The 12,336-nt window shown below is 40.9% G+C and overlaps 1 protein-coding gene across 3 annotated transcripts in view; it reads right to left on the bottom strand.

Moving 5' to 3' along the window:
• The window catches only part of POLR3B (RNA polymerase III subunit B), an 83,103-nt gene extending 71,128 nt beyond the window's left edge, over nucleotides 1-11,975 (bottom strand). Inside the window, exons 1-7 of one of the 3 annotated variants that reach the window (XM_065039156.1) lie at nucleotides 11,807-11,975; nucleotides 9,393-9,425; nucleotides 5,982-6,038; nucleotides 5,807-5,871; nucleotides 5,248-5,323; nucleotides 2,042-2,142; nucleotides 418-509 (exon numbers count right to left, since the gene is read on the bottom strand). In XM_065039156.1, coding sequence (XP_064895228.1) covers nucleotides 418-509; nucleotides 2,042-2,142; nucleotides 5,248-5,323; nucleotides 5,807-5,871; nucleotides 5,982-6,038; nucleotides 9,393-9,425; nucleotides 11,807-11,878 — 496 coding nt within the window. In that variant the 5' untranslated portion in view covers nucleotides 11,879-11,975. The remainder of the gene's footprint in view (nucleotides 1-417; nucleotides 510-2,041; nucleotides 2,143-5,247; nucleotides 5,324-5,806; nucleotides 5,872-5,981; nucleotides 6,039-9,392; nucleotides 9,426-11,806) is intronic. The other 2 variants (XM_065039163.1, XM_065039171.1) reach the window with 2 other exon arrangements.
• Nucleotides 11,976-12,336: the final 361 nt, after the last annotated feature.

Here is a 12,336-nt window from a genome sequence, read left to right as displayed (position 1 = left end):
CTTTATTCTCACTTTACAAAACGCAGCAAATGAGAGTTCCCACTCTGGAGGTCACCATTATATCCCAGTCTCCCCTGATCCACTTCATTTTCGTGAACAAACTCCATCTCTGTTCCCATACAACACATCACTGTCCAATACTATATAGACTTCGACTTTTTCAAAATTCTGGTGTATTGTTTTTATGGCTGAAAACTCTGTCTGCAAATCCAAACATTCCATGCTGTCAACCACTTCTTACTATTTTCAAAAGCCTGCCCATTTCTTTTAGTTACAAACTTGAGAAGTTTAGTTTCACTTGAGAAGTTCCTACCACAACTTCCCAGTGCCAGGAAACATACCAATGGGATACTTCTTTGCTGAAAAAGATTTAAAACTAAAAGCACAGATGGCGAAAAAACACGAGTGCAAATGTACCTGGATCTAAAGGACATTCATTAAGTTTGGCAAATTCTGCTGGAGTCTTCCCAGTAAGAACACAATTGGAGCTACGCAGCATTATAGGCATTCTGCAAGAAAACCAGTTACACTTTTACTTTAGATTCATATAGAAAAATATGAATAGTCAAATTCAGAACAAAAAACATGCTGAACAAACTGAAGAAAACACATTTGAGATAATTACAACACATGCAAGCTATGAACAACAGGTTTTTCCTTTAACCCCACCTTATTTCCTTGAAAAGGGAGTCTTGAAATTAGACATCTACTGGCAGAATCTGCAGGCTTCCTATTTAATTTTTATGCAGCTCCTATAGGCACCCATGACAGTCACAGTCACCAAGGCCAATGATTACAAGTGCAAACACTCCTGGTCCCCAAAACCCGTACAGCCTGCACTGAAGAGCATGCCCTCACAGATCCACTCTTACCATTTTCAATTAGAAAACTCTAGATCCCATCTGATTTCCCACACTGCCATCACACCTTCTGGCTGCAGATAGATAATGCTTCTAAAACATAACCAAAGCACAAAGTTGCTCCAGCAGTAGCTTCAATTTCTCTGGTGTCTTTGCACAGAACCCTGCAGCAAACAGTGTGTGAAGCAACACAAAGTGGTGGGAAAAACAGTCCAAAAATTGTTTTCTTAAGGAATGACTTAGAACAATGTTACTACAGCTACAGAACCTTGGTTTTGTAAACGCATCACTGTGTATCATGTTCTATTGACAGAGCTAAATTGTATTTTTTTTATATGAAACCTTAACATTTCACTACAAGAAGTGTAGCTCCTTAACTATCTATCTTCTCTTTCCTGCCAGTATTCCTGCTTTTGGTAGGATGCACAGTCACACAGTAAACAATCTCTGTAAGGCACTGACCTTTAAAGCCAGCAGGGTTGGTGTTTAAGAAACCTTGTCTTTTTTTGGTTTCAATAAATGCTACAACTGCCAGGTATGTTGCTTTTTTGGTATGGTTAAGAGATTGTTTTTCTCCTTAAGGTGCAATACTTTTTTTTCTTTAAGAAATTAGATGTCCTTCATAATACTAATAACCTCAAGTCATTTGACAGTCTTTAGAAAAACAGAATCAGTAAAAAAATCCTCAACACTTCTCCACAAAGCTCAGCCTTGGCTCTAAAACAACTGATTTTTAAAGGAAAGGTCAACTTCGTATAGAAGAACTAATGCTTGCTTTACTGGTTTTAGTATCCACCTTCCACAGACATATCTCTACATATTATGTATGAAAGACTGAGCAATTCAGCTACAAAGCAAACATGATTACTTTCATTTTGCAATAATGCAACTTGCAGCTCTAGTATTCTTTCATATATTTCCCTCTTTGGTTTTATATCAATATAAACACAGAAAACATCCATCCTTCTTTGGAAGTAGACAGATCTCCAGAAGCTTTTGCGAAACAAAACCTTATAGTAGAACCTAGTGATCACATTCTGTACAGCTGTTCAACAAGACTTACCTGCTCACACTTTCTTTTAAGAAGGAAGCAAGGTTAGCCTATATATATTTTGCAGCAAAACCTCTTCCCAACACAGCAACAAATGAAAATACCAGAAGCTTGACACATGGTATCTTACCTGCCAATGGGTAACGCATTGCGTATGATCCTCTGGCTTCCTCGTGTATATTCAATGTCCACTGTAATTGGGGCAGAATAAGTCATGTCTCTCAGGCGGCACTAAAAAGAGAACAGTCATATGGTTAGATGTTCTCTCGTAAAACATCCCATGTTTGTCCTGTCTCCTGTAGGTGCTCACAAAGAAATCAAGCTCTTCATGGTATCTGGACTATGTTTGACAGTTTCCTGTTTAAATCAAAACAGAAAAAGTCCAAATAAAATTACTGTGATGTTTCAAAAGCAGCCAGGGAATCTGTGATTTCAGAGGACAGCACTGCAGAGCATAACTTCTAAACATTTAATTAAACAAACAGGCCTAATCAGCAGAGGTGACACAAAGACCATACCATGCTGTAAGCTCTGAGAGCAGTGCTCAGCTGAGGGACATTTCTATATGAAGACTCTCAACAGCTGAGGAGTTGTGTTGTGGTATGAAGTTTGATAGAAGTGAAAGACGTGAGAGTAAGAGGGGCACTATGCTACCTTACTAACAGAATGAATCTCACTATACGGTACCATTTCTAAAAATTACTTACAGAAGGCTCACTATAGTATCACTTGCTGTACAGATTTCCAGAATTCGCTTGCAAATTCCTGGGACAGCAAGAGAAGCAGGACATACATATGTAGGACATTACATAGCTTGAGGCTCAATCATTTATAATCCAATCTTTCTAGTCTGCTGTTCTGAACCTCATTCTGTGACTCTTGCTTGCCCCTAAGGTATTGTGTATCTTCATGCGAGACAAGGCTTATTGCATTTGTTGAATACAACAGAGCAACTCACAGCAGGTCATTCATGATCTCACTGAGCATTCTATCTATACCTTTGAGCTCCAGGATTATACATTTATCAGTATTCAGACTTGTATATTTACAGTTCTATAGTCTTTCAGTGTATTGATCATGCATCAATAAAAGGCAATGAAGATTGTGCTGTGCATTGAAGATGCAACTGTAAAGAAAAATCTTTGCAAAGTGTAAGCTCTTTCTCTCCACATCAAGAAGTAAACCACTTCTCTAGTAATAAAATACTGATGCGCACCAGCAGTTTTCAGGCTGTGGCGTGTAGAAAACTAGGTCCCATTGTGCTCCTGGCAACTTCACGGACTTTAAAAGCAACTGAGAATATTTCCATTTTCTAATGACTTGAAATTCATCTGTATGAATAGCTGACGAAACTCCCATAAGGACTAGGTAAGTAGGAGAGTTAGACAGCTTCATTATTATTATTTAGGGAAAAAAGGCTTTGGGATTCTTTGTGCATGCTTTGTCCACACAAGACACAGATATAAAACACAAATTACACACTGCAATATTCCAGCATTTGTATTTCTGTATCACCTTCGTTTATGTAACATCTCCTTACACTAGATACTTAAGAGATCAAAGACAGGCATGATTTGATCTTCAATTAAACCAAGGATATAAAAACTCTCAAATTTCATTGAAACAGGTAAAATACACCCTTTATGAAAATCTGTCATTTTCTGTGTCTTTGGGAAGGAATTTTATAAGCCTTTAACAGAGAAATGTAATGACACACTCCTAAATATCCAATCTTTTTGTTTGCTTGTTTTTAATCTCTGTAAATTGCACTCCTGGTTCGATCTAATCAGCATCCTATTTAAGAAAAAACTGTGGCCTTCATGTGTGTATAACACACTGAAAAAAAAAAAATACATACTAGTATTAAGCATCTATGGGGATAAATCTGAGATGCATTTATACTAAAGTCAAATTCAATACACTCTACAAAGCATTTATTTTGACCCGTTCTGCTTGTACAGTCACTTTTTAAACAATAAGCAAGCATTTTTAATACCCGGATTCTTGGATACAAGTTGTAAGCCACAAACAACATTTTGCGTGCAATTTCATTCACGTACAGAAAAATCTGCATTTTGTACACATTTGGACCAACTGATTTAATGTTAACTACACGTTTGTGAGATCCATTAGCTATCCTGTATTAAATCTAATTGCACATTACTTAAAAATCGTTCCATCAAGTTAAATGAGATTGGAGTCAGGACACTGGAGACAGAAACACAGTTGTGCACAGGAGGCAGCCACTAGATGGCCTTTCTTACAGAATTTCTCTGAAGCACAGATTTTTTTTTTTTACGATAGAGTGTGCCACATATATTAAATGAAAAACAAAACCAAACCAAAACAAAAACAAGAATCCAACTTCAAGCATCAGGTATACATAGCAAGGAAAAAAGTGTTGGATACGTGCACTGATTTATTAGGTTGACAGTAGGCTGTATGTAGGTAAATAAGTGCGAGTTCCAATCCCAGTTCCCATTGTGAGGCCAAAAAGAAGTTGTCAGTACCTCTGCTGCAGTGCTATAGATCTCAGCACAGCAGCACCAGAAAAATACTTTGTTCCTGAGCAATCTCTGAAGGGAACAGAATGGCTTTAAATACCTGGAATCAATCCTAAAAGGTCCAAACTTGATCTTAGTTTATTGCTTTCTCATATGTACAGAATCTACTTTATACCCTGCCAAAAGCAACAGACTGATTTGTCACAGCAGCATTTGTTCTTGAACATGCATCTTTATTCCAGAAGAACACAATCCATTTGTTAACCTACATGCTTACAGCAGTGTAAAGAAGATAAATATGCTCCCCATAAGGAGTTTCTTGTAATTTTATCAGCTTCCATCTGTTTCTGCTCAAAGTCTTCAGGTTTGCTTAAAGCTTAAGAACTACAAGCAAAAAATGAGTGATTCATTCCCAAGGAAAACTGAGGGATGAAGTGTCCTATGGTGCAGACAGTAGCTAGGCTAACATTAAAAAGAAGTTAATAAAAACATCAAAGAACGCTACATTGTAATGTGAGGACTTCAGCTGTGTCATAAGGAGGGCCACTAGATTAAGCAAAAGAGGCACTTTTCACTAGTTTTATGGAAACTCACTAAAATGCAGTTACCATGAAACAATTAATCCAGCCATTTGCGTATGAAAGAAAAAATAAAACAAAACATTTTCATTTATTACATGATATTTAAATTTCTGAAGCTTCTTTCTACAGTGTTGGTGGAACGCATTGTATCATCAGATGTAGCATGCATGTACTCAAAATCATATGCAGCTACTATCCAAGACATTGCCAAGATCAAACAAACAAAACAAAACAGGAGGAAACATTAATACCTCATGAGGTGATACAGGTCGTGTCACATTGAAGCTTTCTTCTACATCTGGAGTACCCACATAGATATTAAGGTACCTGTAATACAAGCGGTTCAAAAATGAGCAATGAGCCAAATATTTTTCAGGTGACCTGAAGGAAGGAGAATTCTACATATACTGGAAAATGAAGTTACTTTGATGAATGCAGGTTGATTAATAATGAGCAATGATTCTTCCCAAAGTAATTAATTGTATTTGAGCTGTGTTAGAGTCAGTTAAAATCTGAACTGCACATGCAATAAACCCCAAGTTGCCTTTCTTCTTAAAACTCCCATCTGTCATCTGAGATTACTAAAATTACAGAGAAATGGCAGCATAAGGTATTGTTAACAGCTGGCTATTAAGTCTGCTTCACATTATTTTTCTTTTAATCTTCCTGTCTTTCAATGCTCCAACAAGTCATGGAAAATACTCTCTTGATTTATACCTACATATATGCCTGTAAACATTTTCTAGCCAACAACAAATGCATGTGGTAGTACGCATGCTACTACTGATATGGAAATAATTTCATGCTTACTTCAAGTACCACATTGGGTCAGCATCACTTGTCACTTTTTCATTCGCCTTCATGATTTTCTTTATCTAGAGGGGAAATAACATAAAAGAGAGTAACATAAAAAAATAACATAAAAGAGAATCCTGTGCCTGCTCTGAGTACTAAGAGCCACTCACTTCCCACCAAGAAAGCATACCTCTACATTGATGAAATAGTTGAACGAGTCTATATGCTGTTTCACAAGTCCTTTCACCTGGAAAATATATGCAGGCAGCAAGTAAAATTAGCTTCAATAATATGAACCATACAAGGCTGAAATTAAGATACAGGCATTTATAAATGTTTTTGGAACTGTGCTAAATTCTTTCAGTTGACAAAATTGAGAACTGACTGGATGACCGGTCTGCTTCTACACTGTACGTTTCCAGGTTTACACCAGGGCGGTCATTGTTCCTTGAGTCAGAAAAGTAATTCAGTAACTGTACAAAGGAAACACCCAATAGACTTTGTAATTCATATAAACAAACAAGAGCCATTGCAAGTCAAAATATTGTATCAGCGTGTCATTATTTTGAAACAGTTTAATAATTTATAGCGTAATTAACCAGACATGCTGTTTGAGAAAGAAGTTGTCTGCACCCTAACAAGAGCAGCTGGCATGAAGAAGAACGAGAGGAGGAGCCAATGAGATATGGGAGACAAAACAGAATGGGGTGTGAAACAGTGTCCTGGTTTTGTTAAAAACAAGACCAGTTCTCTTTCAGTGAATTTTTTTTCAGCTAAGTTCTTCTAAGTACCTTCTAAGCAACTGCAAATTTTTCAGAAACTGCACTGCAGACTGATAAGATGACCAGTGGAATGCTGAAGAAGCTCATGTTTAGATTTATTGCTAGGACAGCCAAGAATTCTGATAAAATTTCATATGTTCCATTGTGAGAGGGGCGTGTTTGCAAGGAGGGGTGGACAGAACAGGTGACTAAAACTGACCAGCTGAGTATTCCATCCCATACGTGTCGTACACCCTACAAAAGAGGAAGATCACGAGGGTCTCTCTCTCTTTGACCATGGCTGGCATCCGAAGAGGATCCTGCCTGTCTGCCTGCAATCCAAGGCCTGAGATCCTGCATCCCTGAATACAGTTTCTGGTTTGCTGTGAAGTCCTGCCCAGCACGTCCAGGTGCCTGCCCTGCAGCTGCTGCAGCCACGCCAGCTCCGCCACCGCTGGAGGGGTTACACGCCGCTACCTGGGATATTCAGGATTGGGTTTTGTATTTTTTTAAATTATTTTCTCTATTTATTAGCAGCATTAGTAAAGCACTTTAAAATCTTTCCAACTTGAAGTCTCTCTCCCTTTTTCCTTCTTATCACCTTTCCTTAGGCAAGGACTTTTTTCTATGCTGAGAGGGTGGTTTTTCCTATCTAAGGATGGGGCATTAACAGAGAGCATCTGCCATGGTTTATTGTCGTTTTGCAACTAAACCTTGACAAACAGTGACATCAACAAGCAAGAAAACAGCCACAGGAGGGCAGGACACTCAAGAAATGTGAGTTTCATTTGTAGGCAGGAAGGCAGAGAACAAATCCTGGGGTAATATCACAGAGAATGAACAGAACCCCATTCCCCCAGGTAATGAGTTAATACAGTACATTTCAATTATTTAAGTTTAAGGTGTTTAGAGAAATCAAAAGAAGGGAGGGTTATACTAAGTAAAATGATCAAGGATTAAGCAAACAAACAAAAACAAACAAACAAACCAACCAACCAACAAAAAAAAAAAAAACACACAAAAAAACCAAACAAAAACCAAAACAAAATGAACAACAAAACCACAAAGCAAAACAAAAAACCACAACCAAACAAACAAAAACAACAACAAAAAATAGTTTGGTCTGAAGGAATAGTAAGAGAAACATTCATTTTGTTAATAAATTGGTGTTTGCAGAAATAAATGGGATATCTATCCTAACCACAGTGCAAAACTCAGCCCTGAAAAGGAAAGAGTGCTGGCTGATATTGAGACACGTGCTTATATGCTCACAGAGGACTTTAGGTTTGAAACATTCCTCAACAACTGACACAAGACTTAAAACTTCATGCAGAAAACAGACGCATTTACATAGTTCGTGTGACAGGCAATGGTTTATGATTAAATTATTAGAAAGAAATAGGATGCTTGGAATGACAAAACCAGCTGCTCAGTGAAGCCTCCATGGGTTAAGACAAAGGAGGAATGACTCCAGAGAAACATTATTTAGATAAGTTTTCCTAATTTAGAAAAACATTGCACATCATATGATATAGGCAAGAAAATATTATGAATGTATTAGTGTCTCGAAATCAGGCTGGTGGTCCTTTCCATTTTTATGAGGTCATACCAAAAGCTTTCTTGAAAGAAAACTCCACTACAGAAACTGTAATGCACATCATCAGCTCTGTATAATTGTATCACTGCAGGCACAAATAAACCAACGTGCAACAGAAATGCAAGACCACCATCAGCAGTCCTAGAGTCAAGGGCTCACTGGCTGGAAATAATGTGGGATGGATATACTTGGCATAAAGCACACAGTAAATTGCACCTCACAACCATCAGCCCTCCCTTTTTCACAGTCTCAAGCATTCAGACAATGTTCAGACTAGCTCAAGCTTGAGATGGAAGTTCATGTGGTTGCCAGGAGAGATACAGAAACAGGAATCATTAGGGCCATGAAGCACCTTCACAGCCCTGAACAAGAGTGAAAACATGCACAATCCGCAGATGACTTCTGAACTCTGTTTTCCTGCCAGGATGAAACACTCAAGGGTGCAACAAAAAGAGAAGTGCAGGTATTGAGACCCGGAAGGAAAGCAATTAACAAAGTGAGGCTGGAAAGAACCTTGCTGAAGAGGGCAACACTTCTGAAGGCTGATGACGGCCATGGAGGTGGCTGCAGCTCCCTGAAGGTACCTCCGCACATACCACACTACCTGCCATCTTCATGATACAATTTTCATTGCTGCCTTTCTCATTCCTCGCTTCCAACTGTTTGTTAGTCTTGTTATTACACCCAATGGCATTTTATATAGAACTGTCCCTTCAACTAATACCAGATTATGAGAGTAGCACTGAAATTAAGACACTAGTCACCTCTGAGTTCAGTCAACCTCTCATATTCATGAGAGAAGATATATATATATATTTTCAAGCCTTTGCAGAATCCAGATCTGTGGTCATATGCTTCCTATGACAAAGAAAACTACAAACCTAACACCACAGTCTTATATAACAAATAGGGTCTCCGAGTGCCAGTAAAACAGAAACATAACCTGGAACCATTATATCTATATCTGTATACCCACACACTGTTCATTGAGAATGACCATAAAACAACGGAAACCTCTAAAAGGATACCTCCACAAATTAATCTGTAAATTAATCAAGAAACAAATCTATGTAACAAGTTTATCCATAATTGCACAAAGCTGAAAAAAAAAAAAGAAAATTGCAAAATCCACATAGAAGGTGAGGACAGCTATTCTGGGAAACAGCAAAAGCTAGAACAGGTGAATATAAAGTTAGAAAGGAGACAGAGTATTCATGCCATGAAACGAGCACATAACACTGACCTTCAGAAATGCTGGAAGAAGTCTCCATTTTTCCTGAAAACAAAAACCATTTTGAAATAGATTTCCAAAGAGTGACCAAACATGTAAGATACTTGAGGTTTTTTGTTTGTTTTTATTATTATTATTTTTAAACAGTACCATTATTTAAAATCAGATCCACTTAGAAAAAAAACTGCCCAAAGACAATTTAGATTAGCAAAAACAAACAGGTAGATGACAGGGATCATATTAGTAAGCCATATGTGCTATGCAACATATCCTCGAGACACAATGGGACACTGTCTTTCTAAAAGCAACTTATGCGAGAATATATATATTTCTTAGAAAATTCCTTGCTACCATGTCTTCATTTAAGAACTTTTTTTTCCTGTCCTGTTAACACTGTAAATTATATTCCTAGCAAGGGAAGACTTGCTACAACTTTTACTTCACAAAATACATGCAAGAATCTCAGCCCTGGGAGCAGCACTAGCAGACACAAGTCTCTGTAAAGCCTACCAGTACACTAACTCCTACAAAGATTTAGCAAAACTATCTAAACAAAGTAGTGACAAGTGTAATTATATCAAGGTTCCTACAAACTTTTCCCCGTTTCTGTTCTTTGGTGATCACAGGGAACATCACCTTACATCAGCCCCACCTTCTACCCCCATGGCATGAGGAGTCCACCCCAGATTTGGGATGAGAGATGCAGGTGGAGGACCAGCCAGCACAGAATGAGGTTGCATCATGTAGCTCCACAAGGGAGCGTACTATGATATTCAAAAAGCATCAGCACCTCATAATTCTAGTTTGGCATTTAGAAGTACACGGTAAAGCGGCAGGCGTGGTGTCACACTGTCCCTCATGGTGCAGGAACACGTAGAGGAATTCACAGCACAACACAGCACAAGGCTCTTGGCCTCCATTTCTAACATGTTCTTTCTATAAAGAAAGCCCAGTCCAGCCAAAGAGACCTGAAACACGGCCTCCACCTCACCCCTCTCCCCATGTGAGGCAATTCGCAAACTTTAAAGGACCTGCTGCTAGGGGCAGAAACCTTTGCTCATGTGTATAGGGTGCGGGATGGAAAAAACAGAGGGACACAGACCCCCACTGAGCTGAGGGACAACCCGCGGGCAGCACAGGGCAGAGACCCCAGCCTCAGTCCTGACCTTACCCCCTCCCTTCCTTTTCCAGTCCCTTCTCCCTTCCCTTTTATTTTCCCTTTCCCCCTCCCCTTTTCCCTTTCATTTTCCCCTTTTCTTTCCCCTTCCCATTTTCCTTTTCCTTTCCTTTTCCTCTTTCCTTCTCTTATCCCTTTCTTCCCTTTCAGTTTTCCTTTCCTTTTATCTTTTTTCCCTTTCCCCTTCTCTTCACCTTTCCCTTCCTGTTTTCCCTTCCCTTTTCCCCTCCCTTTCCCCCTTCTCCTTCCCTTTTCCCCTTTGCCTCTTCTTCCCTTCCCCCTGCCCTTTTCCTTCCTTTCTCCCTCTCTTTCCCCTTCCTTTTTCCCTTTTTCTCCTTCCCCTTCCTTTTCCCCTTTTTCTCTTTTCCCTTCCCTTTTCCCTTTCATTTTCCCCTTTTCTTTCCCCTTCCCATTTTCCTTTTCCTTTCCTTTTCCTCTTTCCTTCTTTTCCCTTTCTTCCCTTTCCGTTTTCCTTTAATCTTTTTTCCCTTTCCCCTTCTCTTCACCTTTCCCTTCCTTTTTCCTTTCCTTTTCCCTTCCAGTTTTCCCTTCCCTTTTCCCCTCCCTTTCCCCCTTCTCCTTCCCTTTTTCCCTTTCCCCCTTCTCCATCTCTTTTTCCCTTTGCCCCTTCTTCCCTTCCCCCTGCCCTTTTCCTTCCTTTCTCCCTTTTTCTCCTTCCCCCTCCTTTTTCCCTTTTTCTCCTTCCCCTTCCTTTTTCCCTTTCCCCTTCCTTTTTCCCTTTCCCCTTCCTTTTTCCCTTTCATTTTCCCCTTTCCTTTCCCCTTCCCATTTCCTCTTTCCTTCTTTTCCCTTTCTTCCCTTTCCGTTTTCCTTTCATCTTTTTTCCCTTTCCCCTTCTCTTCGCCTTTCCCTTCCTTTTTCCTTTCCTTTTCCCTTCCAGTTTTCCCTTCCCTTTTCCCCTTCTTCCCTTTCCCCTTTCCTTTTCCTTCCTTTCTCCCTTTTTCTCTTTCCCCTTCCTTTCTCCCTTCCCTTCTCCCTGTCTTTTTCCTTTTCCCTTTTCTCTTCCCCCTTTCCTTTCTCCCACCCCTTTCCCCCGCCCACGCGCTCTAGATGCCCCCCCGGCGCCCACCCGCGCAGGCAGGCGGTGCACACTGCGCAGGCGCACCGGGGTCTCCTTCCACCCCAGCCCACCTCAGGCCCCCTCCGGGCGGGCCCGACGCGTGTCGGCCCTTCCCCAGCGAATGGGCCGCTCGCTCCCCGCTGCCTCCCGCCCCAGCCCGCCGCTGACCTCCACCGTATTCACCGGAGCCGCCGCTTGCTCCGGGGTCAGGGCCCCCAGCTCCGTGGCCAGCGCCTCCATCACCAGCCCGGCAGCGAAGCAGCAGAGGAGGCTGAGGCCGAAGGACCGCTGGTGCACCAGCCAAACGCGTCCTCCCGCCGCGCCACCGCCGCGCCCGAACGTTCCGGGCCCACGGAGACCGGCCTACACCGCCCCTTCCCAGTGCCCCGGCTCCTCGGGGGGGACTTTAATACCTTTCAGCGTTCCCCCTGAACCCTTGGGGCGATAACCCAGCCCTGCCGGCCTCCTCACGGGCCCTCCAGTGCCGGCAGCCGCAGGAGCAGGCAGGGGGGAGCAGCAGAGGAGGGAACAGAGCAATTAGGCTACAAACTGGGCTTTTTTACAGTTTTTAGCATGAAAAGCAAGGTGGCTCCTTGTTGCTCACACTTTAGTAGCATTACGCAGAATAGCTGCACAATTCAGCCAGTCTTGAAGTGCTAGCTGTACTGCTTGTGCCACCTTTGAGAAGACTGAGAGGG

Source organism: Columba livia, chromosome 1 (assembly GCF_036013475.1).
Source record: "Columba livia isolate bColLiv1 breed racing homer chromosome 1, bColLiv1.pat.W.v2, whole genome shotgun sequence".
Classification (NCBI taxonomy): domain Eukaryota; kingdom Metazoa; phylum Chordata; class Aves; order Columbiformes; family Columbidae; genus Columba; species Columba livia.
The sequence above is the reverse complement of the archived record's forward strand: the minus strand, read 5'-3'. Positions and strand labels throughout refer to the sequence as shown.